This window comes from Bos indicus x Bos taurus, chromosome 16, assembly GCF_003369695.1.
Source record: "Bos indicus x Bos taurus breed Angus x Brahman F1 hybrid chromosome 16, Bos_hybrid_MaternalHap_v2.0, whole genome shotgun sequence".
In the NCBI taxonomy this organism is placed as follows: Eukaryota; Metazoa; Chordata; class Mammalia; order Artiodactyla; family Bovidae; genus Bos; species Bos indicus x Bos taurus.
The window spans coordinates 44,192,566-44,216,335 of NC_040091.1; the positions used below are offsets into that span (position 1 = coordinate 44,192,566).

Sequence of the window (23,770 nt, forward strand, 5' to 3'; positions counted from 1 at the left end):
ACTCCTGAGGATGGTAGTGTTAGGTAACACCATTGTGTGATACAAAGGAAGCACAAGGGTGCTTTCCCGGTCCTACTTTATCCACTTGGTTTCATCTGGGGAAGAAGTCTACACATAAGCAAATAGGATGGAACCAGACCATGGAATCATCCTGTTCTGTCCCTCACTTGTCAGATGGCAGATGACTCCACCAAGGTCACCCCCAGCTGACTAGTGACTGCGGACAGCACCAAAATCCTAGGTTACCTGATTTTAGTCTAGAGTCTTTGAAGCAGCACAGTGCCTCCCTTTATAGACGTTTCATCTTCAACCAGATTCCCAGCCTCTTTAGAAAGATTGTGTCCATTACAGCTATTTACATCCGTTCAGAACTTGTGTTTTACACTGAGCCTGCCTGCCTTTGTTGCGTTCCATCTGTGGAATCCAGAGTTGGAGGCTTTGGTAGCACAATGCCGCCACTCCCTGGTTGTCAGGTAGTATTGCACTGGGAAATCCAGTAAGCTTTCAGCTTCCTTTGTAAAGGCTGATAATAGGAGTAGTAAATCCAAGTGCAAACAGACCAAGAGTGGTAATTCTGTGTGGGCGGAGTCATTAAGTGTGCCTGGGTCAGAAGATAACACAGATATTATACCTCAGAGCATCACCAGAATCACTGGCTTGGTTCTGAAAAAGAGGCATTGTCCGATTGCCCATTGTTAATACTTTTAAAAAGTTATTTCCGTTGCCTTCACATTTTCAAATACCTTATGTTTTTTCTGCATCTTTTGAGATGACAGTGTGGTTTTTGTCTTTTGTTGATGTGGTTGTGTCACGTTGATTCACTTGTGTTTGTTGAACCATCCTTGTGACCTGGGATGAATCACACTTGGTCGTGGTGTGTGATCTTTCTTATGTGTTGTTGGATTCGGTTGGCTAATATTTTGTTGAGAATTTTTGTGTCTATATTCATCAGAGATATTGGCCTGTAACTTTCTTTTTTGTGGTATCTTTGTCTGGTTTTGATATTCATACATCTTAGATGTGTTGCAGAAATACATAAAAGTATAAATTTTAGAATAGTGTTGCTAGAATCGCTGGTTGATCTGAATTCCTTTGTACTGTATCAGGTAATTCATTCCTGTGAGTGTTGAAGCATCTGTTAGTAGCTGAGTGGGTAGACATCACTGTCATCTCCTGGAAGAGTCCATACTCTGGAGAAGACATCACTCTGACAGTTCTCAGCAAAGTTCTTGACGTTTTCTGTGAAGCGCTAGTTGGAGTCACTTACTGTCAGAGGAAACAGTACTCTTTGGGTACCTGTTCAGCTACAGTGTTTTTATGTGTCCTTTTAGGTAGTCCATAATCCTGTTTTACAGAAGGGTAGATGAAAAGAATCTTAGTAATGTGCTCAGAGTCATGTGAAAGGGAAATGATGGAGTGGGGATTTGAACCATGACAGACATCCCTTCACCTCCCTGTGGTCCATGTTCCCAGCACAGCAGTGCTTGAACCAGGGTTTAGTCTTACCATTATGCTTTAGCTTTCCTTGAAAAGGAAACCATCAGACCATTGGTTTTCAACTGGGAGTATTTTTTATGGGAAGGGGACGTTTGGCAGTGTTTGAAGACGTTGTGGTTGTCACAGTGAGGAGGGAGGGGCGCTGGCAGTGGCTGGGGGCTGAAGGATGCTGCCTCACATCTAACAGGGTGCCAGGCAGGCTGTGCAGCAGGCTCATCTGGGGCCAGTGTCCGTGGTTCTAGCTCACGAGACCCTGTAGTGAACAGTGTGTTTACTTAAGTGGGTTTATGCCTGAGAACTGCTGCCCAGGCTCAACCCTTCCTCCCCTGGCGTGTCTCCTTCTGTTCCTGGTGCCTGCTCTCGTCTTGGTCTTGCTCTTTATCACCCTGCCTTGGGAAGAAACTGCAGCCGTCGCACTGCTCTCCCACAGCCCAGTGTTTTGGATTTCACTGCCTGTGGCTTTGGTCAGCAGTGCAGATAGAAGACCCCATTTGTTAGAAGCTACCGAAGGCCAAACTCCTGTGAGATTCAGGTTCCTCAGTGTCACACAGAATGCCTTCCTGTGCTGCAGGCAGGTAGACCACGTGCGTGTATCTTATGTGTGTCTTGTGCTTTCTCTATCTTTGTGTCTTTCTTAGATCTCCTCCTTTGCCTAGAAAAAAATTCATTGAAATGTTTCCCATTTTCCCCCAGGTCAGATGTTGCTTCCTCCATAATCCCTTGCTGGAAGTAATTGCTTCTGTCTGTAAACTCCTGTCTATATATAAACTCCTATACTATATGTAACATGTATTCTTTTCATGCAGCCTACTGATTTGTCCACCTTTTCCTACCTGCAGTATAAATAGTATAGAATATAAAAGTACAAAATGGATAAAAACTAAAAAGTACCCATTATGTAGGATTATTCTTTGTATGCAATCTGTTCTACTCAAACTAGTAATGATGCCCTGTATTTGACACAGTTAATTGTGAAAGTAAGAATCTTAGTGTGTATGGTATTTACTTTGGAACAGTGGTTCTTCACATTTGAGTTCAGTCAAGACTTCTGGCAGTTGTTTTCTTTTTTCCTTTCTGGTTCTTCAAATGACTTAGGTATTTTAGCAAAATAGTTTAGAGCCATCCTGGCTTTTAGTGAAGACTTCATATCTTCTCATTTATTAAACCTGAAGGATCTGACTTCATGAGAGAAAGCTCCTCTGACCTGCTTTAGGCTTTGGCCGTCTCTTTTATAAACATGAAACATTTCTCAATTTTTAGCTCTCATTCATTTCTGACCGTGGACTTGGGATGAGAAGGTAGAGGCTGCTGAGAGGACTGGCGTTGCGCTCACCTTGGGGAGGTCTGTTACTGCCCTCAGCTCGGTTGGAGAAGTGTTTTCTGAGGCCCTGGAAGCAGAAGTTTACTGCCATGCTGAGATGCTTCTCGGCCAGGTGCACGGAGGTGGTCCCCTCAAGCACTCCACAGCCTTCAAATGGAAAGAGACAGTATTTGGTCCTTTACTCTTTGGATGAACTAGAAACAAGCTAACTTTCAGGGATAACTTGGTTAAGTATGCCACACACATCTACAGGACCCTGATAATCATCAGACTCTTCCTTATTCATAAATATTTATGTCTAAGGTGTTCTGTTCTCAGGACATTCCAAGATAAATGAGACAGGATCCCCCCCTCCATGGACTCATAGTATCTTCCTCACCAGCTATAGTTTGCTGTGTTCATTGCAATAGAGCAATAAATGACAGAAAAAGGGAGGGAGGATATAATTCAGTCTGGGTGATTGGCAGTCCTTGAAGAGATCTGTTAGGTCTTGCTGGGTAAATTCTTTCTGATTTATTGCCCTTAATGGCCTTGACAGTGTGCTGAAAACAGTTTATAAATATTTGCAAAACAATTAAATCTTAAGGTAGAAAAAGTATGTATTCATGTAGTACTACGTACATAGTTAATGTTAAATTAAAAAAAATATAACACTGAATGAATTAGTTAATTAAACTGGGGAGATGCATAGATTCAGGTTTGGTTTCCTTTGTTTCCTGAAATAAGTTACTTTGAGGGATAAGGGTATTTTGGCTGGGATTTTTCAAAATGTAAAAATTGACCTCATAATTAACTTGTCCATATTTTTGTGGTGCTGGTGGTAATTGTATGTCCCCTCCTCTGCCTGTCCGCCTGTTCCCAGGGGCTTTTGATCATGGGTGTGGTATGCGCCTGTGGGCGCCTGCAGTCCTGTTCCTAATGCTGTTAGATTTTCCTTTTCAGAGTAAGAGGGACCATCTACTCATGAACGTCAAATGGTACTACCGTCAGTCTGAAGTCCCAGATTCTGTGTACCAGCATTTGGTTCAGGATCGACATAATGAAAATGGTAAATATCTCCTTCTGGTTTGACTCTTACACTTTCTTAGCTTTGGCAAAGTTCTTTCTAAGAACATTCATTAAATAGAGATAACCACTGTCCAAAATTTTCACTGAAAAAGCATTTTATAAAGACTTTACTGGAGTGTTCACTTTTTTGTTGAGTTCTTTACTGCTTCTGCCTTAAAAGAGAAGCAAACTGATCATGTGCAGGTAACATCTTCTCCTTGAACTTGGAGTAAAGATACATTTTCAGAAATAAAAGTAGCTTCGTCTTCTTATTCCTTTTTCTCACCTAATGTTGAACTAATGACACTTATAATCCTATAGAATTGCTTTTTGTTTCTTTTAAATAACTGTATTTTTGAACTTCTCTGAATTCAGGGTTGTGAACTTCAGTTTTCGAAGCAGAGCTTTCCTGAGTATTTTGAAATTTAGTTTGAGTATTGACTTTTAGAACAGTAGGAAGGTAGTTCAGAGCATCTTTTATTTTTTTCTTCCACTTGCATTGTAGTTTCTACCCCATAACTTTATTGGCATATGAGTGTACATATGTAATATATACATATGTAGTGTACATATGAATGTACATTACATAAGTGTACATTCCATTTATTCAGATGTGTAATAGCTTCTTTTCATTGACTTCTTGTTTTGAAAGGTGCTAGGCCTCATTCTAGCTGATTGACATTTGTTACCCATTATTTATATGCTTTAGGGGTTATCACTCCCCACTTCTGGATGAGGAAATCAGGGCTCAGAGAGGCTAAGAGAGTTGACGAGACTTCCTGTCTTCTGGAGGCCCCAGGGCAGGGGTCCAGCTCTATGGCCCTTATATCTGTAGTTGTCTCACTCCTTCACACTGCTTTGGGAGATGAGTTTTGAGTCAACAAACCAGTGGTCAAAAACAGTTTTCTACCCCCCCCCTTTTTTTTAAATTAAGGTCACATTAGAGGTCAAGCCTGAGTGTAATAATATGCAAACAGCTTTGAAGAATAATAGTCTTCTATGTTTTACCATTTTTTTTTCTTTTTTGAAACTTAAAAGTTCTGTTAAAGCAGTTAAATGATGATTCTTTTTTAAATATAGTTTAGCAATAGATCAGTAACATTTTTTTTAGTGGTTAGCAAGTTGCTAAAGTATGATAGTTGTTTCTTTTCCCTTCTTTCATTTTGTGCTTAAGCATTTCAGCAAATGGTGGGGACTTAACGGGCAAAAACACATTCGGCAGGACACTTTTTCCTTTTACTCCTGCTGTATGTTATTCCTCTTCTTAGTTTTGCTGACCAGGACTGGTTATTTATTGTGCTTTTTATAATAGAAGTTGAACCTGAAAGAAAAATTTTGTAGAATTTTCCTATTTTGGGAAACTCAGTTATAATATTCTCCTAATTAATTTTTTCTTATTTTCTTTTTTGGACAGATTCTGGAAGAGAACTTGTCATTACAGACCCAGTTATCAAGAACCGAGAGCTCTTCATTTCCGATTACGTTGACACTTACCATGCCGCTGCCCTCAGGTAAGCACCCAAGATGCGTGATCCTTCTGTGGAGGAGAAGTCATCAAGCATGCAGGTAGAGAGTCTGAGCTGTCCGGATCTCATCTGATATCGTAATACCAGTCACACTCTACGCGTTGTCTCAGCAAGCTGGCACTCGGCGTGAACTTTGTGGATTGTTGGGGTCTCAGAGGTGGCCTCTGTCTTCACTAATCTGGGTGAAGGGAAAATCTATATTTTTTTCTTCCTTCCTTCCTTCCTCCCCCACCCCCTGTAGTTATGTATTTTATTTCTTTGAAAATTTATTGCTGAATTACTTAGAGTGAGGTGTTACACAGATTGGGCTTCCCTGGTGGCTCAAATGGTAAAGAATCTGCCTGCAGTGCAGGAGACCCATGTTTAATACCTGGGTTGGGAAGATCCTCTGGAGGAGGAAATGGCTACCCACTCCAGTATTCTTGGCTGGAGAATCCCATGGACAGAGGATCCTGGCGGGCTACAGTCCATGGGGTCACAAAGAGTCGGACATGACTGATTATTATATAGATTGTTGCCTGAAGATTCAATCTCTGCCACTAGAAAAGTTTTAGTTGCTTACTTGTGTCCGACTCTGTGCGATCCCAAGGACTATAGCCTGCCAGACTCCTCTGTCCATGGGATTCTCCAGGCAAGAATACTGGAACGGGTTGCCATTTCCTCCTCCAGGGGATCTTCCCCATCAAGGGATAGAACCCACATTTCTTGTGTCTCCTGCATTTTGGAAGGCAGATTCTTTACCACTGTGCCACCTGGAAAGCCCATTACTTGGGAATGGGGAAAGCATATTGAAGATTTTATTCTGAGGTAACGTTGCTGCTAGTCTTAAAGTCTTCGGTAATAATGCCAAAAAAGTTACCATAAGCTTCATACCTTTTGTTATTTTCTGTCCTTTTCAAGAAAAAGATACCTATTTATTCTGGTATATTTTGTTTATGAGATGGAGACTTGGGGCTTCTTAAGTGGTAAAGGAATAAGACAAGAGATTTTATTATACATTTTCCCCCATTGGAAATAACAAAAATGGTGAAAGAACCACTTTCTTTGTTTAAGAATACAGTTTAAAAACAAATCATAGGGATTTGCTGGCATTTAGCTACAATGAGATAGAGTGATTTCTCTATTATATTGCTCAGATGGTATTCAGCAGAACCATCTGGAGCCTCTTGTGTAAAGCTGCGTAGCTCGAGCCAGTTATTTCAAGGCAAAGTGTAGCAACTTTTAACACAGGGCAGGTTTGGGCAAACTTTTTTGGTCATATAGTCTTGCATGGTCTCTAATTGCAGCTACTCAGCTCAGCCATCGTAGTACAAAAGCCAGAGGCAATGCGTAAATAAGTGAGATGGCTGTGTGCCAGTAAAACTTTACTTGTGAACACTGAGGTCTGAATTTCATTTAATTTCCACATGTCAGGAGATGCAAGTCTTCTCTGACTTAATTTGTAGCCATTTAAAAATGGAAAAACCATTCTTAGATCTCAGGCTGTACAAGAGCAGGTGGTAGACCAGCTTTGGATTGCAGACTGTAGTCTGCCAGCCCCTGCTGTAAGGAAAGGCGTGTATGGGGTTAGATTTGGCTTCTTACAGAACTTGAGATACATTTGGAGAATTCCTGTAGTGTTTTATAAATTTCTTTCAAAATTCCCCCAAGCTTTTCATGTCTTCTTGGGGGTGGTTTTCCAATCTTAAACTTGCATGCTGAACAAAGTGAATTAATGGAAGGTTGGACAGATTGACGGAACCATTGAATTGTCAGCTAAGACAAGTGGATTGATCCTGGGATAATTTCTTACCTGTTTTACATGCTTCCCACCCCCACACCCCCTTCTTATTTCATTGATTCAGGTGAATGATTTTTAATCAATTTAGAGTTTAAGTTAAGTAAACATGTGAGATAAGTTACTCTGGTTATTCAATGGATTTTTATATATTTGCTCACAGCAAATTTATTTGAAAATTTATCAAAGACTGATAGTCAGATCTGTATAGTCATTTTATACTATTTAGCATTTTTAGATGGAGAAGAAAATGGCAACCCACTCCAGTATTCTTGCCTGGAGAATCCCATGGATGGAGGAGCCTGGTGGGCTACAGTCCACGGGGTCCAAAGAGTCGTTCCAGATAATTTTAGGTAGACCCAGATGAATGAACTTTGACTAAGTTTATAATCAGTATCTTCTGTAATTGTGTATGTCATCGTCTCTTCAGTGGCCACCGAAGAGCTGGAGTGCTATTGTGGTGATTCCTTATCTCCTTTTCACTGTGTATGTGACTAGAACCCTTATTGATTAGCTTTTTTTTCTCATGTGGCATTTTCCTTTAAAGAGGTTATGAGGTGGTTTTATAAAACTGTCATTTTAAATTTGATTTTTGTCTGCTTCAAACAGAGCATCTCTTGGGTGACTTGACAGTTGGGTTTTTTTCCCCAAGGACACCAGATGAATGTGAGCATCACCACATGGTTACTGGTGATCTGGTCTAGTAGCTGCTCTGTAACCCTTGTGGGTGTGTTGACATTTGTCTGCATCTGGGGCTCATCTGGGGGTTCTTGCTTTTGCTTAATAATCCTGGTTTGCAGTGGCAGAGTGCTCACCATAGGATCATCTCTGATAAAAGTAGAGTTGAATAGCAGTGCCCCCAGGAATCTCTATTCCTTTTCTCTTCACTAAAGCTAGATTACTTTAATTTTAAAGTATGGGGGTGGGAGTTAGGCTTTCATTTTTTAATTCCAATTCTTCATTCACCGTTTGTCCATTGAAAGAATTTTTTTTCATTCTCCACAGGTAAAAAGTAGTACTGCCAAAAATAAACTTCAATTTTGAAAGAGGACAAATAAAATAGTCCATAGGCACATGAAAGAGGATCAAATGAATGTACTGAAAAAACCATGGAGGACAAAAAAGAAAGAAAAAGAACGATAGTGCTTACTTAGCACCATTCTTCTCAGAGATCAAAGTGCTCAGTTGTGTGGATTCTTTGGGCTCACAGAGCCTCTGAGGGGGCTCTGGCCCTTCCATTCACTCAGGAGGAAACCGATGTATAACTTTCTCTTTCAAGCTGGTGCTGGGGTTGGGCTGTAAAGGCCCAGAGAGCTTTGTCCTTTCACCATCACAAATCAAAAGGAAAACAGAACTCCTAGGCAGCCTCTCTGTATAAATGGAGCCTGTAGCATTCCCCCCATACCCCCTGCCAACCGGATTTATTCCCAGAAGAGATGGTGGGATCTTCACTGTAGTAGAAATCGGAGTTGAATTTGCCCAGCATTATTGCTGTGCTGCTGACCTTGGCTATCCCCCATTCCTACCTTTGGGGCTAAGTTTGTACAACTGTTTATTTTCTTTTCTTCTTTACGTTGATCAATAACCAGGTAGTAATACTTAGTTAGTAGTTTTTTTGAGTTCTCCTTACTCCCGGGTGTGTATTTTTGGCTGACACTGGTGTGATAGGAAAAGAGCCAAATGGAAATTAGGAGACTTCAGCTTGAATCCTGGCTCTGCTCCCTGGTTTCATGACGAAGGTCACATTTGTTAACCTTAGTGCCTTCTTTTTAACAAACTTAAAAAAAAAGTCATATGATTAAGTGACAGAACCGTGAACTGCTTCTGTATCCAGGAAGGTACAGAGCATGAAGAAGCCTCTTGCAGAGTATCTCATACTCAGTAACCAGAGTAGTGCTCATGAATCTGAATTGGCTTCTTAAAGGCATAAAGGGAAGAAAATAAAAAGTGAAATAAAGTACAATTCTGTTCTTGGTGGTACAGTTACTTCATTTCCCTGTGGCCTCTGGCATGACTTGAGTGGATTCTCAGACCACTTCAGGCATGGGGAGAAGTGTTCAGCCCCAGGAGCCATCTCCAGATGTTCTGAGAATCAGCAGATTAGCTAGATTAAGCTAAATAAAAAAATGTAGCTTGCAGTTTGTTTGCTATTATAGGTGTTTTTTTTTTTTTTTTTTGCCCTAAGGATAATATTTTATTGACATCAAAGGATCAAGAGTGATTGTTTTGTGATTGGATTATGAACATGTGACCCAGACAACATTTTCAGGTCACTTGTAACAGAAGATTCTCAAGTATTGATAGAGGAGGGCAGACAGGAGGTCACAGCTGTGTCATCAGCTTGAGAGCTATTTTCCAGCCTTCTGATTATCTGTGTCCTATTGGGAAAAAAATATCCAAGGTAGGTCAGGTTGTCATCTAACCTAGGAATTCACTGTCATAAGAATATGTTTTAGAGTGAATTTTCTGGAAGCCCTGGACCAAGAAACCTTAAATTATGTCTTTTGGGCTTCTGATTGCCCCCTTTTCAACCCAAATCAAATTATCTGCTTACTTTGTTATGGGCAGCTGGAATCACATGTGTGTAGTAATTGAAACGGATTAATGACATCATGGTATATAGTTCCTCAGCCCTTCCTTAGAATTTGCAAAGTTCCTTTAGCTCCTGCAAGTTCCCTCAGGGCTCTCACGAAGCCTCAGAGCTCTTAGTGTTGCAACTTAAGACTCATTTTCCAGCTTCAGTCCACAGTTCTTTTTGTATGTGAAATGACTGACCTACAGCATTTTTATTGTTTTTATTGTTCTGTCTGTACATGCTTAGAACTTCATTAGATACCATAACTTGCTAACCATTGCTTTCTTTATTCATCCATCATTTAACACGTTATTGAGCTACTTATAGCGGGAGGGCTCTGTAGGTGCAGGGAATACCTCACTGAATAGTATGCTGTCTCTGTCCTTGAACACGTCATAGTCTTTTAAAAATTCTATTGTTGGGAGCTACTTTTGGACACAAAGAAAAGTTACAAATACTGAATTTCCATGTATCTCTCTCCCAGTCTTCATTTGTGTTAGCATCTTATGTAATTACAGTATAGTTATCAGAACCAAGAAATAGCATTGGAACAATGCCATTGAGTCAAAGACCTTACTTGGTTTTCATGGTCGCCTTACTTCATTTGAGTTGCTAGAAACAAAAGACCATAGACTGGGTGGCTTATAAACAAGAGAAATTTCATTCTCAGAGTTTTGGAGGCTAGAGGTTCCAGGTGTGTGTGTTTGTGTCTGAGGCTGCCCGTATGTGTGAGTTCTGGTGAGCACCTGGCTCTGGTGTGCAGACTGCTGGCTTCTCCCTGTGTCTTCATGTGGCCCAGAGCAGAGGGCGTGGTCTGACTAGCACCACGAGGTTCCTCGTACCCTCCCCTTTTCTTTTTTATTTTTGCCATTGCTCACTGCATGTGTGACCTTAGTTCCCCAACCAGGAATCAAACCCACGCCCCCTGAAGTGAAAGCAGAGTCTTAACCAGGGAGGTCCCTCTCCTCCCATTTACCGGTAACTTCTTTCTTCTACAGTGAAACACTCAGCTCTTATTTTTTAAAAATATATTTATATTTGCTTATTTTTATCCAATTCTTTGATATACTTAGTTTCAGAATTTGTTACCCATGCACCTGTGAGAAACAAATTTATTGACTGCATCTTAGTCTTTAGTCTTATGTACAATCCCTGGGGGTCACAAAGAGTCAGACATTTCTGAGTGACTAACACACTTTTCCACATAGTGTATATTATGGACAAGAGCCTGTTTTCTCAAATTATTCAGGTCAGTTCTGTTTTTCATAGCTCCCTAGGTGTGCTTGTATTATTTATTTATGGTATAGCTAGGTTCACCTTTGTTAGACTTTCATTCCAACTTTGGTTCCTCTTCTTTGATTTGAGCTGTTTAGTTTTTGGGTGAGGGAGGGTTTGTGAACTATTGCTGTGCCTCCACAGTTCAGAGCTGTAAGAAGATCCAGCCTTAAGCCCCACTGCCATGTTCCCATTCCCCATTTCTTCCCTCCTCTTGCCTACCTACCTGGTATAGATAACTTTTCCCTTTACCTCTTAGTTTATCCTTCTTGTATTTTCTTTTCACAGATAAGCAAGTACATGTCTGTCTTCTTGTACCTTCTTTCTTACGTGAAGAATAGCATACTCTTTTTGCACTTTGCTTTCTTTCTCTTCGTGGTTCTAGAAATTGCTCCATGGCAGTTTAATCAGCTCACTCTTTTTCACAGCTGTGTAGCATTCCACTGTGTGGCTGTGCTGTGGTTTATTCACCTGCTGTCTTGTGTGTGTAGGCATGTAGGTTGTTTCCAAGATGTTTCAATTATAAATGATGCTGCAATGAGTATCCTTGTGCATATGTGATTCCTTATTATTGGATGAGTATCTTCAGGGTGGATTCCTAGGAAAGGGGTTGCTGAATTGAAAAGTTTATGTATGTATGTTTCCCGCCCTGAGAGCGTATACCAATTTGCATTTCCTCCAACAATGTCCAGGCTTTCAGTTTCCCAACAGAATGTGTTATGTTATTTTAAAAACTTTTGCCTGTCTGATTGATAGATGAGAAATAGTATCTTAGTGTTGTTCTACTTTACTTTGCTAACAGTGAGTGAGTTTGAGCATTTTTTCATTTCAAAGGATATTTTTGTCTATATTTCTATGAATTATCTGTTCATGTCTTTTCTGTGGGTTTTTATCTTTGTCTCCCCCTTTCTAAAAGTTCTTAATATGCCTGTTGCAGGTATTTTCTCCTACTTCTGTCAGTTTTCTTTTAATTTTATCATTTTAAAAATTATGCAAAGCTTATTTCTGTTTAGTCAGACTTAGCAGTCTTTTCTTTCATTCCCTCAGGACTTTGAGTCAAGGTTAGAAAGTACTTACTTACACCATTTTTTCTTTTTTTGGGGGAGCGGTGGGGGAGCTGTGTCAGGTCTTTGTTGCTTCTCTAGTTGCAGTTCGGGGCTTGGTCGCCCTGTGGCAGGTGGGATCATAGTTCCCTGTGCAGAGATTGAACCTGCATTCGCTGCCCTGGAAGGCGGATTCTTCACCTGTGGACCACCAGGGAAGCCCCTTACCCCACGTTTTATAGAGGCATTCTCCCTGACTGACCCACCCAGTACCGTTTACTGTCTTTACCTCAGTGGTTTGAGATGCCCCCTTATTTCCAGTATGTATTCTGGACTTGCTGTTCTGTTTCCTACTGTCTGTTTATGCGCTGGTGCTGCGCTCTTAATTACAGAGGCTTTATGTGTGTGCTCAGTCATGTCTAACTCTTTGCAGCCTATGGACCACAGCCCGCCAGGCTCCTCTGTCCATGGAATTCTTCCAGCAAGAATTCTGGTGTGGGTTGCCCTGCCCCTCTCCGGGGGATCTTCCTGACTCAGGGACTGAACCCACATTTCCTGTGTTGCCTGCACTGCAGGTGGATCCTTTACCACTGAACCACAGGGGAAGCCCACAGAGGCTTTATAGTATGTTTTAAAAGTTTGGAAAAATGCAATATTGAAGTTTCCTATCCATGAATAGGGGATATTTTCCCATTTGTTTGTCTTTACTTTTGTGTCTTTAAGGAGTATTTAAGAAGATTTCTTAAACACTTAAGACAATTAAATTTTAAAAGTGGCGAGGCAGAGAGGATTTAGTGGCAGCAATGTTGTATATTGTTGTATTTAGAGCAACCACTGAAATTGTTGAACCATGGTTCAACAGAATGTGAACTGTGAACTTCCAGATGTTCAACCTGGATTTAGAAAAGGCAGAGGAACCAGAGATCAAGTTACCAACATCCACTGGATCATAGAAAAAGCAAGAGAGTTCCAGAAAAACATCTGCTTTATTGACTACACCAAAGCCTTTGGCTGTGGATCAAAACAAACTGTGGAAAATTCTTCAAAGAGCTCAGAATACCAGACCACCTTACCTGCCTCCTGAGAAATCTGTATGCAGGTCAAGAAGGAACAGTTAGAACTGGACATGGAACAATAGATTTGTTCCAAATCGGGAAAGGAGTACGTCAAGGCTATATGTTGTCACCCTGCTTATTTAACTTATATGTAGAGTACATCATGCAAAATGCCAGGCTGGATGAAGCACAAGCTGGAATCAAGATTGCTGGGAGAAGTATCAACAACCTCAGATATGCAGATGATAACCACCCTTATGACAGAAAGTGAAGAAGAACTAAAGAGCCTGTTGATGAAACTGAAAGAACAGAGTGAAAAGCTGGGCTAAGACTCAAAAAATGATCTTCAAAAAACAAAGATCATGGCATCTGGTCCCATCACTTCATGGCAAATAGATGAGGAAACAATGGAAATAGTTTCCATTTCCGTGGAAATAGATGGGGAAACTTTATTCTCTTGGGCTTCAAAATCACTGCACATGGTGACTGCAGCTTTGAAATTAAAAGACACTAGCTCCTAGGGAGAAAAGCTATGACCAACCTAAACAGCATATTAAAAAGCAGAGACATTACTTTGCTGACAAAGGTCCACCTAGTCAAAGCTATAGTTTTTCCAGTAGTCATGTATGGATGTGAGAGTTGGACCATAAAGAAAGCTGAGCATTGAAGAATTGATGCTTTTGAACTGTGGTGTTGGAGAACACTCTTGAGAGTCCCTTGGACAGCAAGGAGATCCAACCAGTCCATCCTAAAGGATATCAGTCCTGAATTTTGGAAGGACTGACACTGAAGCTGAAACTCCAATACTTTGGCCACCTGATGCAAAGAACTGGCTCATTGGAAAAGAGCCTGATGCTGGGAAAGATTGAAGGCAGGAGGAGAAGGGGACGACAGAGGATGAGATGGTTGGATGGCATCACTGACTCCATGGACATGAGTTTGAGCAAGTTCTGGGAGTTGGTGATGAACAGAGAATCCTGGCATGCTGCAGTCCATGGGGTCGCAAAGAGTCAGACATGACTGAGCGACTGAACTGACTGTAAAACTGTATAGAGCGATACTGTCAGAACACTGTATCAAGATGGAATCTAGAAAACCTTCATATAACCCATACAGGAAGGCAAAGGAAACGGAAGAACTAGAAACAGAAAAGAAACCTAAAAAAGAAAAAAATTCTATGCCTGTGCAACACACATGATAATCCCTCTGTCTCACAATCTTTTTCCCCCTCATTTTTGGTCAAGAGTGGCAGTGAGAACTGTAAACAAACGTGCTGCTCTGAGCTGTCTGTGGGAGCTGGTGGGCCTTTCTCTCCATGAGTTTCTCTGAGGTTTGCATATCTGGGCTGTATGAAGACTTGCTCAATTCTGGGTGTAGTTTGAGGGAATGAATTTCTGGCTAGGGTTTCCATTTGTTTCTCTGCTTGTATGAGGAGGTTCTCTCTTCTTTTTCATCCCCTTCAGATGGCCCTCTCCCACTAGCCACACAGAGCTGTCTAGGTGGTCTGGTGCTCAGGGCATACCTGTGGGGCATCACAGCAAAGCACTTACCAAGCAAGTCTTTCCCAGGAAGCTCTTGTTGCTGCTGAACAGAAGGACCCTCAAACATGATGCTTCCCTGTCTTTAGAAGCATCACGTTAGATATGGGGAATGCAGGACTGAGGAGGCTGTGAAAGCAACTGTTTCAGCAGGGTGGGTGTGATGGCAATTTTCTCCTAGCAGTCTCTCTGCCTCCATTTCACAAACACTGTCAAATAATGTACTGTTCTGAGCTAGAGCATGAAGAAAGGAGAGCACTGGAGAAAAAATACTGAGTGCTTAAAATGGTACACATGTACACACACTTTAAATGTAAGCTCTTCAATACCAGGCGATATGAAACATATTTCAGAACAGATGCCAGCCAGTTAGAACCAACTGAGTGGCTGAGGGGCTTCCTGCTCAGGTCAGCCCTGTCTTCACCTCTGCCTAGTACTTAGGGCTCCTGAACTAGCAGGGACAGCTGCAGCTCTATGCTGATGACACTTGCTTTATTTTCTCCCGGTACTTTATGTATTTATTTATACACACACACACACACACACACACACACAAATTCAGAATTTAAGTTTACATTTTCATAAATTTGGGCAAATTTGTTTGACCCCAAACAAGACACAAGATGTTCCCATCATCCCAGAAATTTCCCTTCAGCAGCTCTTCTCTCTAAACTTCCCTCCCCAAAACAGCCACTGTTGTGATTTCTCCCACCATCAATTCCTCTATGCTCTTCTAGAACTTCATATAAACAGAATCATACAGTATGTAATTTTTTGTGTGTGTGGCTTCTTTTACACAGCTTTTAGTTTTTGAGATTTTTCACAATGTGCTATGTATCAGTAACTCTTTCCTGTGTATTGTTGTCTAGTAATCTCATTGCAAAATAGATAGTACTTTGTTTACCTGTTTCTTTGTTGATGGACATTTGTACCAAGGCTAGTGTGAACAAACTGTTACAGACAACAGCAAAAGCACAGTAAAGGAAGCAGTAATGATAGAAGCAGAAATTTATGAGAAAAAAACATTAGGTCTAATTAATCAAGTACTTTAAAGAATTCTGATATTTTATTAAAGGGTTGTTATAACCAACTGGGATTTATTCCAGGAATGCAGGGTAGGTTAATGCTCGAGACTCTGTTAATACCATATACCATGTTAATAAATCTAGGGGAAAAGCTTATCCCCAAAACTATGGTTGTGGTACATTTATTCTAAAGTGGGTGTCGTGTTTAATGGGAATACCCGAGAGACATTTCCACTGAGATCAGGAAGAAGGAGAAGATGTCCTCAGTTTCCACTACCTTCCACGTTTTCATTGCATTAGCCAAACAGTGCAGCTGGAGACTTCCTTTTGTTGTTCAGTTGCTAAGTCTGAACTGATTCTTTGCGACTCCATGAGCCGTGGCTCTCCAGGCTCCTTTGTCCATGGGATTTTTCAGGCAAGCATACTGGGATGGGTTGTCATTTCTTCTTCCAGGGGATCTTTCCACCTCAGGTATTAAACCCTCATCTTCTTGTCAGGTGAATTCTTTACCACTGAGCTACTAGGGAAGCCCTCACTAGAAGCTTAAGAAAGGATGAAGAAGAAGTGAAACTATGTTTATTTGCATATACAGTTAGCATTCGGGAAAACCTCAGAGAATCAATGATTAAACTATATCATATGCTAAAAAATTGAGTAGCAGGATATAAAATTAACATGTGAAAATCCATACTCTTCCTATAATTAAACAGGAAACAGGTGAAGGACATAGTGGTAGATAAAATCCCATTAGTACAGTTTCATAGTCATTTATCAGATGACAGCCTTCTCTTCTCACTGATCTGGGTTTTCCCTAAACCATTTGTGTTGCCACTCCAGTAAAGAATCTGCCTGCAAGTGTGGAAGATCTGGGTTCGATCCCTGGCTTGGGAAGATCACCTGGAGGAGGTCATGGCAATCTACTCCAGTGTTCTTACCTGGAGAATCCCCATGGACAGAGGAGCCTGGTGGGCTACTGTCCATGGGGTCAAAAAGACTCAGACACAATTGAGCAACTGAGCACAGCATAGCCATGTCCTTCCCTGGGAGCATTTTGGCAGTGGTTTTGGGTGTCACAGTGATGGCGCATGTGGGTGCTTTGGGGCAGAGGCCAGTGATGCTGCTCACTACAGGAAAGCTGCTGTCAACAAAGGATTTTAAGTAAAATTTAAAATTCATTTCTCTTGGAACTTTAGGAATTCAATAGTATTTTTATTAAATTTCTAAAATGGAGATTGTCTGAGATCATCTTGTCTTCTGTCCAGTACTGAGGCTTTGGTCACAGGTTCCTTAAGCTCTATGGGAAAGGAGGGCATTGCTTTTTGATTTGGCAGGAAGTGAATGAACATCTGCCATGTTGACATCCCTCAGTTTCTTTCACTAACACCTTGGCCGGTAGCAAGCGTGTGCATGTTGTTAACGTGCCAGTTCGTGGACCCTTGTGGGAATGGAATGCCTATTCAAGCAGTGGGAGATCACATCCCTGGAAGTGTCTCACATGTGTTGTTGATGAACCTTTGATCCACCAATTCTCTCTACTCTGATCTTAGCCGTTGGCTTCCACTTGAGTGGAAGTACTCTTTTCCACTCCAGTACTCTTGCCTGGAAAATCCCATGGACGGAGGAACCTGGTAGGCTGCAGTCCATGGCATGGGGTCACGAAGAGTCGGACACGACGGAGTGACTTCACTTTCACTTTTCACTTTCATGCATTGGAGAAGGAAATGGCAACCCACTCCAGTGTTCTTGCCTGGAGAATCCCAGGGACGGGGGAGCCTGGTGGGCTGCCGTCTGTGGGCCCGCACAGAGTCAGACACGACTGAAGCGACTTAGCAGTAGCAGTAGCAATGATGTTAAAGTTGCCTAAATGGCTGAGGGAGTTGAAATTCTTAAAACCTCCCTGTCTTCTTGGGAATCTCAGAAGTTCTCCCAACACTCCAGTGTGTGCATAGGTGTGTGTCATGGGGAGGTGGGCGGTACCTCATGATGTGATGTAAATGACATTTACATTTGGAGCCTGGAAACTCTGCTTCAGGAGTTAAGTAATGTAGAACGCTCAACTATATTGTGGTCTAACTTATGTTAGTAGATGAACCTGCCTTACTGCATTTCGATGGAAAAGTATTTTCCAGTGTAGTCATTTACACTACAGTTACGTGAAAATTTTTAGTTACTGAAATTTGTATTTTTATATATATATATATTTGTATATATATATATACATATATATATATACTGAAATTTGTATTTATATATATATATATATAAAGTTGTGTATTTATATATTCAAACACATGTATATATTTAAAAAGTTAAAATTTCTCCAGGTTTTAATTTCCAAGACAGTGAATTTCTTCCATACTCAGTTACACTTGCTCCTTATCTTAAGGCAGCAGGAGGAAAAGGCCCATTTTGCTTTGATGATTACAAAGACTTTAGGTGGATTTTTGGGTAAAGTAGTGTGACTGTGGTTTAAATTTTCCCCCCAAATATTTCATATCCTTTAATCCCAATCCTGCCCTTAGTTTATCTTTGTTGTTTAATTTTATTATAAGACTGAGATAAAAGCAGTTATGTTGTAAAGTTGTAGGTAAAAGCAGTCATGAAACAAAAAATATATGTATTATTGGACATTTTCTTATTTTGGGGGGAAACTCCCATTTTTCTGAATAGATAATTAACGAGTTTGTCACCATATTCTGCATTTTCTTGGAGTACTATGGATTGAGTTACATCTCCCTCACTCTTACCTTTCCAGCAGTAATATTTTTTTTTATAAGGGAAAGAGTACTTTTTATTACATACCTCTTACCAGTTCAGTTCAGTTCAGTCGCTCAGTTGTGTCCAACTCTTTGCGACCCCATGAACTGCAGCACACCAGGCCTCCCTGTCCATCACCAACTCCCAGAGTCCACCCAAACCCATGTCGATTGAGTCGGTGATGCCGTCCAATCATCTCGTCCTCTGTCGTCCCCTTCTCCTTCTGCCCTCAATCTTTCCCAGAATTAGGATCTTTTCAAATGAGTCAGCTCTTTACATCAGGTGGCCAAATTATTGGAGTTTCAGCTTCATCATCAGTCCTTCCAGTGAACACCCAGAACTGATCTCCTTTAGGATGGACTGGTTGGATCTCCTTGCAGTCCAAGGGACTCTCAAGAGTCTTCTCCAGCACCACAGTTCAAAAACATCAGTTCTTCTGCCAGCAGTATTTTGATTTACAAAGCAGTTGACAGTATTGCTAACATTTTTTGTTTGTTTATTTTCAGAGGGAAGTGTAACATCTCCCATTTTTCTGACATATTTGCTGCTAGAGAGTTTAAGGCCCGAGTGGATTCATTCTTCTACATACTAGGCTACAACCCTGAGACAAGGTAAGTGCATCACATGGGCCCCTAGGTTGAGAACTTCAGCTTCTCGTGCGCGCGCATGCGCGCGCGCGTGTGTCTGTGTGTGTGTGTTTGTCTGCACTTCTGGGCATATTCTCCTAAGATGAGAAAGAAAGAGAGAGAGACACAAAGTCCTGTAGTAAATCTCTTTGAAAAGAGCTGTAATTAATGTCTGTGGTATCTAAAGCAGCTTGCCCCCTGCTGCCTCACTCATTAAGAAAAGGAAAAGTGAGAAATTTGGGTTTGCAGAGGGCAAGATAAAGACGTATGTTTCGTTGGTCTGTATTTTGAACTTATTATGAACTGTACTCTCATGAACATTCATTCAAACTTTCCATTATACCATACTGAAAATACTAGGACATTGTGGTTGTGTTGATTAGTAATTTGTTCCTTTAATAAATCCCCAGGAACACTCACTGAAATATCTCTAGTAAGACTGCTAGTATAAGATGGATACATCCATTTCTCAGCCATCTTGGTAAATAGAATTATTACTTTTTGAATGAAAAGCAACAGAGTCAAAATACTATAATTTAACAGAAGAAATTGTTTGTCTCTAATAGGCTGTAATTTTAACTCATCCCATGAGAGAATGTCTGTAAGACTGTATGTATTCATATTTATCTTGTATCACTCATGTGACTGTGTGTTTTATTAAGGATTTTAAAAAATGAGAGGTCATTAGATGACCAGGTAGTCTATGCTTGCTCAGGACAATCAGGACATAATCTGCAAGTACAGTGATTGAGTAAGAAATGAAAGATGCTTGGCTCAAGGAAGTTAGTGGGAGAACTACGTTAAGTATAATTGTATGATGTGTGTTGTTTTAGTGAAAACTTGTTTCTGGGAGATGCTGAGAAATGATAGATAACATTTAGAATGTTGCTGTTTAGGTCATCAAACTAGGGTCAATAAAAGGGAACGTATTCTTTTTTGTGGTTCTAAGAGGCTGAATTAAGCTCGGTTGGAACATATATATTAGTCTTTCTCTCCATATGTATACTAGACAACAGCTATGGGGTAATAGTCACCTTTTTTGCTTACCTTTAAAAAAAAAAACAATGAATTTGAGTTTCGTTTTCATTTTCAAAAGTATGCTCTATTCCAATGACAGAGAAGGTGATCAGCAGTAATGTTTAAATAGCACCTTCTGTTTCAGAATGTTTATTTTACATATGTGTTAATTAGCTGCCTGGTCATATCTTTTTGTTGCCCCAGTGAAGTGTGGGACACTTGAACTTGGTCTTCTGTCTGGATGCACAGTTGTCTGTTACTACAATGATGTTGTGTTTATTTAACTTTGTGATAGTAGCTGTCATATTGCACAAGTTAGATTGTTTGAGGGAATTTTGTGTTTTAAGTGTTTAGCTCTTGGGTTCAGAACAGCCAGTCAGATTCTTTTTTCACTAGCTTTGGTTTTGCATCTATTTTTGCGGAATGCTTATTTACAGTGATTTGTAACTTACCTGTGTTAGGCTGAAGACTCAAACACAAACTCTTGTCTCATTTTTTTATATGTTGCTGGCAGTCATGATACTTCATTGATACTTGCCATCAATTTTGCTTTAAAACCTGAGTTAGGCGTGTGATAGAGGAATCTATTATTACTTATCTCAGCTGAAAAGGCAACACTGAACCATGCCTGTAGCAGCACTTTTACAGGCTCTGCATCCTGAATCACTCTAGTGCTTTGGCCTTAGTCCCATTCATTCATTTCTGTTCTTGTTCCCTGTGTCCAGCTTGTGTTGGTGTAGTGTAAGAGCCTGGGGGTTGTTGGATGAATTGAGCAGTTCATCAAATAAAATTTTAATGTGTCCTTTTAAGTGATAAGTTGGTGGCAGGTCCCAAAAAGTGAGTGTGAATGTTTCCAGTGATGAGCCAGTGTGACACAAGCTCACTGGTTTCACCATGAACACTACTTTCTCCCTCTGAAGTTCTAGGTTTGATGTACACATCCCATAGTTTCTCAAATCATCAGAAGTGTGTGTGTGATTTAGCAGAGTTTAGAAAACTGTGTGTCTTCTCCTCCTGGTTTATGCACAACGCAGTCCTTAGAATGCTCGGGGTGCATGCTCTTTGTTTCTGCCTTTGTTTCAGGTTTGTGAGGGAGGGGGCAGTGGGGTGAGCTGGTTTCTCATATGGTTATCTACCATGTGGATGAGCGGGACCAGCATGGGATGGTGTCTGCCAGGTGTTGTGTGCTGACTTGGTGCCCCGAGTCATCTGGAGAGGATTATCAGACTGTTGTAATAATAATCCTGTGAGATGGTGCACTGACTGATCAGTAAGACCACTGGAGGTTAAAGAATGATTCTGTGACTCCTAACTTCGATGACTGTTTCCCTCCCTTTAATTAGTGTGGGAACTCTAAGTGAGCAGCTAAAACTGAAGTTTAAGATGAAGATATTTCCATAGCAAATTTTCTGATGGTAGTTAACAGTTGACTTAGGTAATTTTCTGTAATTTATTTAGCATCTTAGCCAGCACTGAATGTTAGGTTTTTTTTCCTTCTTCTAACATTTATCACAGATCCTTTTATAGGCTACTTTTCCTCCCTAACTTCATTATTACATTCTTGAAAGCTCTGAAAATCAAAAAAAATTTCTAAGTTGGGTGCTAAAACTCTCATTTGACCATGAGGTCAAAGTTGGCCTGAACTGATATGAGACTTTTTATACTCCTAATATAGTTCAGTTTGCTTTTTGCACAACTTTGACTACAAATTACCAATATGATAGGATAGGGGTCATTGCTCAGACACTGCTGGGGTATTAAGTGATGTATAAACTATGGAACTTCCTAAATCCAAGAAGTTCTTACATCTGAAAATCCTCTAGTCCTAAGGATCTTGGCTCAGGGATTGTCATATTGTGTTCTTGCTAACCATGACATTTAAGGAACTAAACTTGAGCAAAAAATACGGGAGTAGATGTTTCTAGCTTTAGTGAAGAGTTATTAGTCATTCAGTTGTGTCCAGCTTTTTTGCAACTCCATGGACTGTAGCCCACCAGGCTCCTGTTCATGGACTTCTCCAGGCAAGAATATTGGAGTGGGTAGCCATTCCCTTCTCCAGGGGATCTTTCTGACCCAGGAATTGAACCCCGGTCTCCTGCATTGCAGGCGGATTCTTTACCATCTGAGCCACCAGAGAAGTCCTTTTAGCTTTAAGTACGGATAGCATCACCGACTCAATAGACATGGGTTTGGGTGGACTCCGGGAGTTGCTGATGGACAGGGAGGTCTGGTGTACTGCGGTTCATGGGGTCGCAAAGAGTCAGACGTGACTGAGCGACTGAACTGAACTCAACAATACAGACTACAAGGGGCTGGCAAATGAGAGAGAACTTGGAACCTTCAGTAACTGGAGTTTCCTTTTGGAGTTTGTTTTAATGTTTCTGCACTCAGGGAGTGTTCACTTTTGCTCCACAGATAAGCTTCACTCCAAATTTACTTCTGCAGTCAGCATGCCCTGCAACATAATGTCATTATGTTCTCATTTTCTTTGAAGTGTCTTATCTAAAATCTGGTTAGAAACTTTAAATAAAGTCAATAAATTTCAGCTTAGAGGTCCTAGTACATAACACCAAGTTGCACTTTTCACTTTCATGCATTGGAGAAGGAAATGGCAACCCACTCCAGTGTTCTTGCCTGAAGAATCCCAGGGACTGGGGAGCCTGGTGGGCTGCTGTCTATGGGGTCACACAGTCAGACATGACTGAAGTGACTTAGCAGCAGCAGCAGCCCGTATATATGTATTTGGCCAAAACACCAATATCCTTGGTTGAACTAAAGTAGGATTGATCCTTGCTTAGAAAAAGAGCCAGGCCATAGAGACCTAGTTCCATCCGTCCATTTCTTGTCCCTGTTTTTTGTCTAGTACCTCATGAACATTTAATCTGACTGCTTGATCATTTTGTTAAGACCAGCCACCTGGAAAGATCTCCCCTTTTGGACCCAGGCAGCCTGGGTTCTGATCTGTGCTGCCACTTCATCTCTGTGTCCATAGGTAAAGCTTGTACTTCCTGGACCGTTTTCAGCTTTAGTAGAATGGGGAAAACAAAAACAGGGTAGCTTTTATAAACTGTCAAGATTTTTAGTTGCTTCTCAGGAATTGCAAAAATAATTATAAATTTTCTTTTGAAGAAAAGATTGAGAAATATCTTTTTAAAAACCCTGTAAAATGTTAAATCCAAAAGCAAAACATGAGCTACTTCCTAAGAAGTCTTCCTTCTACCAGGTAGATTGTTAACTGTGAGATTGATTTTGCTGACATGTAGACGTCCAAGCACTGGGGATTCTTGCCTCTCCTTGGAATATGATAAAATCTTTGAGAACATACAGTTGCTAAAAATGTATGGTAAATTCCTTCATTGACCATGATGAAACTGACTGAACAGTTACAGTAAGTATGTGAGTGATGTTGATGTGAAATAATACATTTCTACAGTCAGAATATTTTATTGAAAAATTTGCGAGGCAAAATTGGAAAAAAAATACTGAGAGAGCGATTTGGGCTTTTTATAGCAAATGAGAGTGTTCTCCGTGTAGCTCAGGGTGGGGATTATTGAATATTTGTTCTTTCCCTCATCTTCCCATCGCCCCACCTCTGTAGGTTCAACCTGTTGGCCAGTGCCGTGTGTGTGTGTGCGCGTGTGTGAGAATTTTGACCTTTTCTGAGTCTATACCTTTCATTTCTTGGAAAAGT

General features: G+C 40.8%; 1 protein-coding gene across 1 annotated transcript in view; it reads left to right on the forward strand.

Annotated features, from left to right (window-relative positions):
* RERE (arginine-glutamic acid dipeptide repeats) overlaps positions 1-23,770 on the forward strand; it is a 303,344-nt gene that overhangs the window by 128,038 nt on the left and 151,536 nt on the right. The window contains 3 exon segments of the mRNA XM_027564998.1: positions 3,761-3,866; positions 5,280-5,376; positions 18,943-19,047. Of these exon segments, the coding sequence (XP_027420799.1) occupies positions 3,761-3,866; positions 5,280-5,376; positions 18,943-19,047 (308 nt within the window).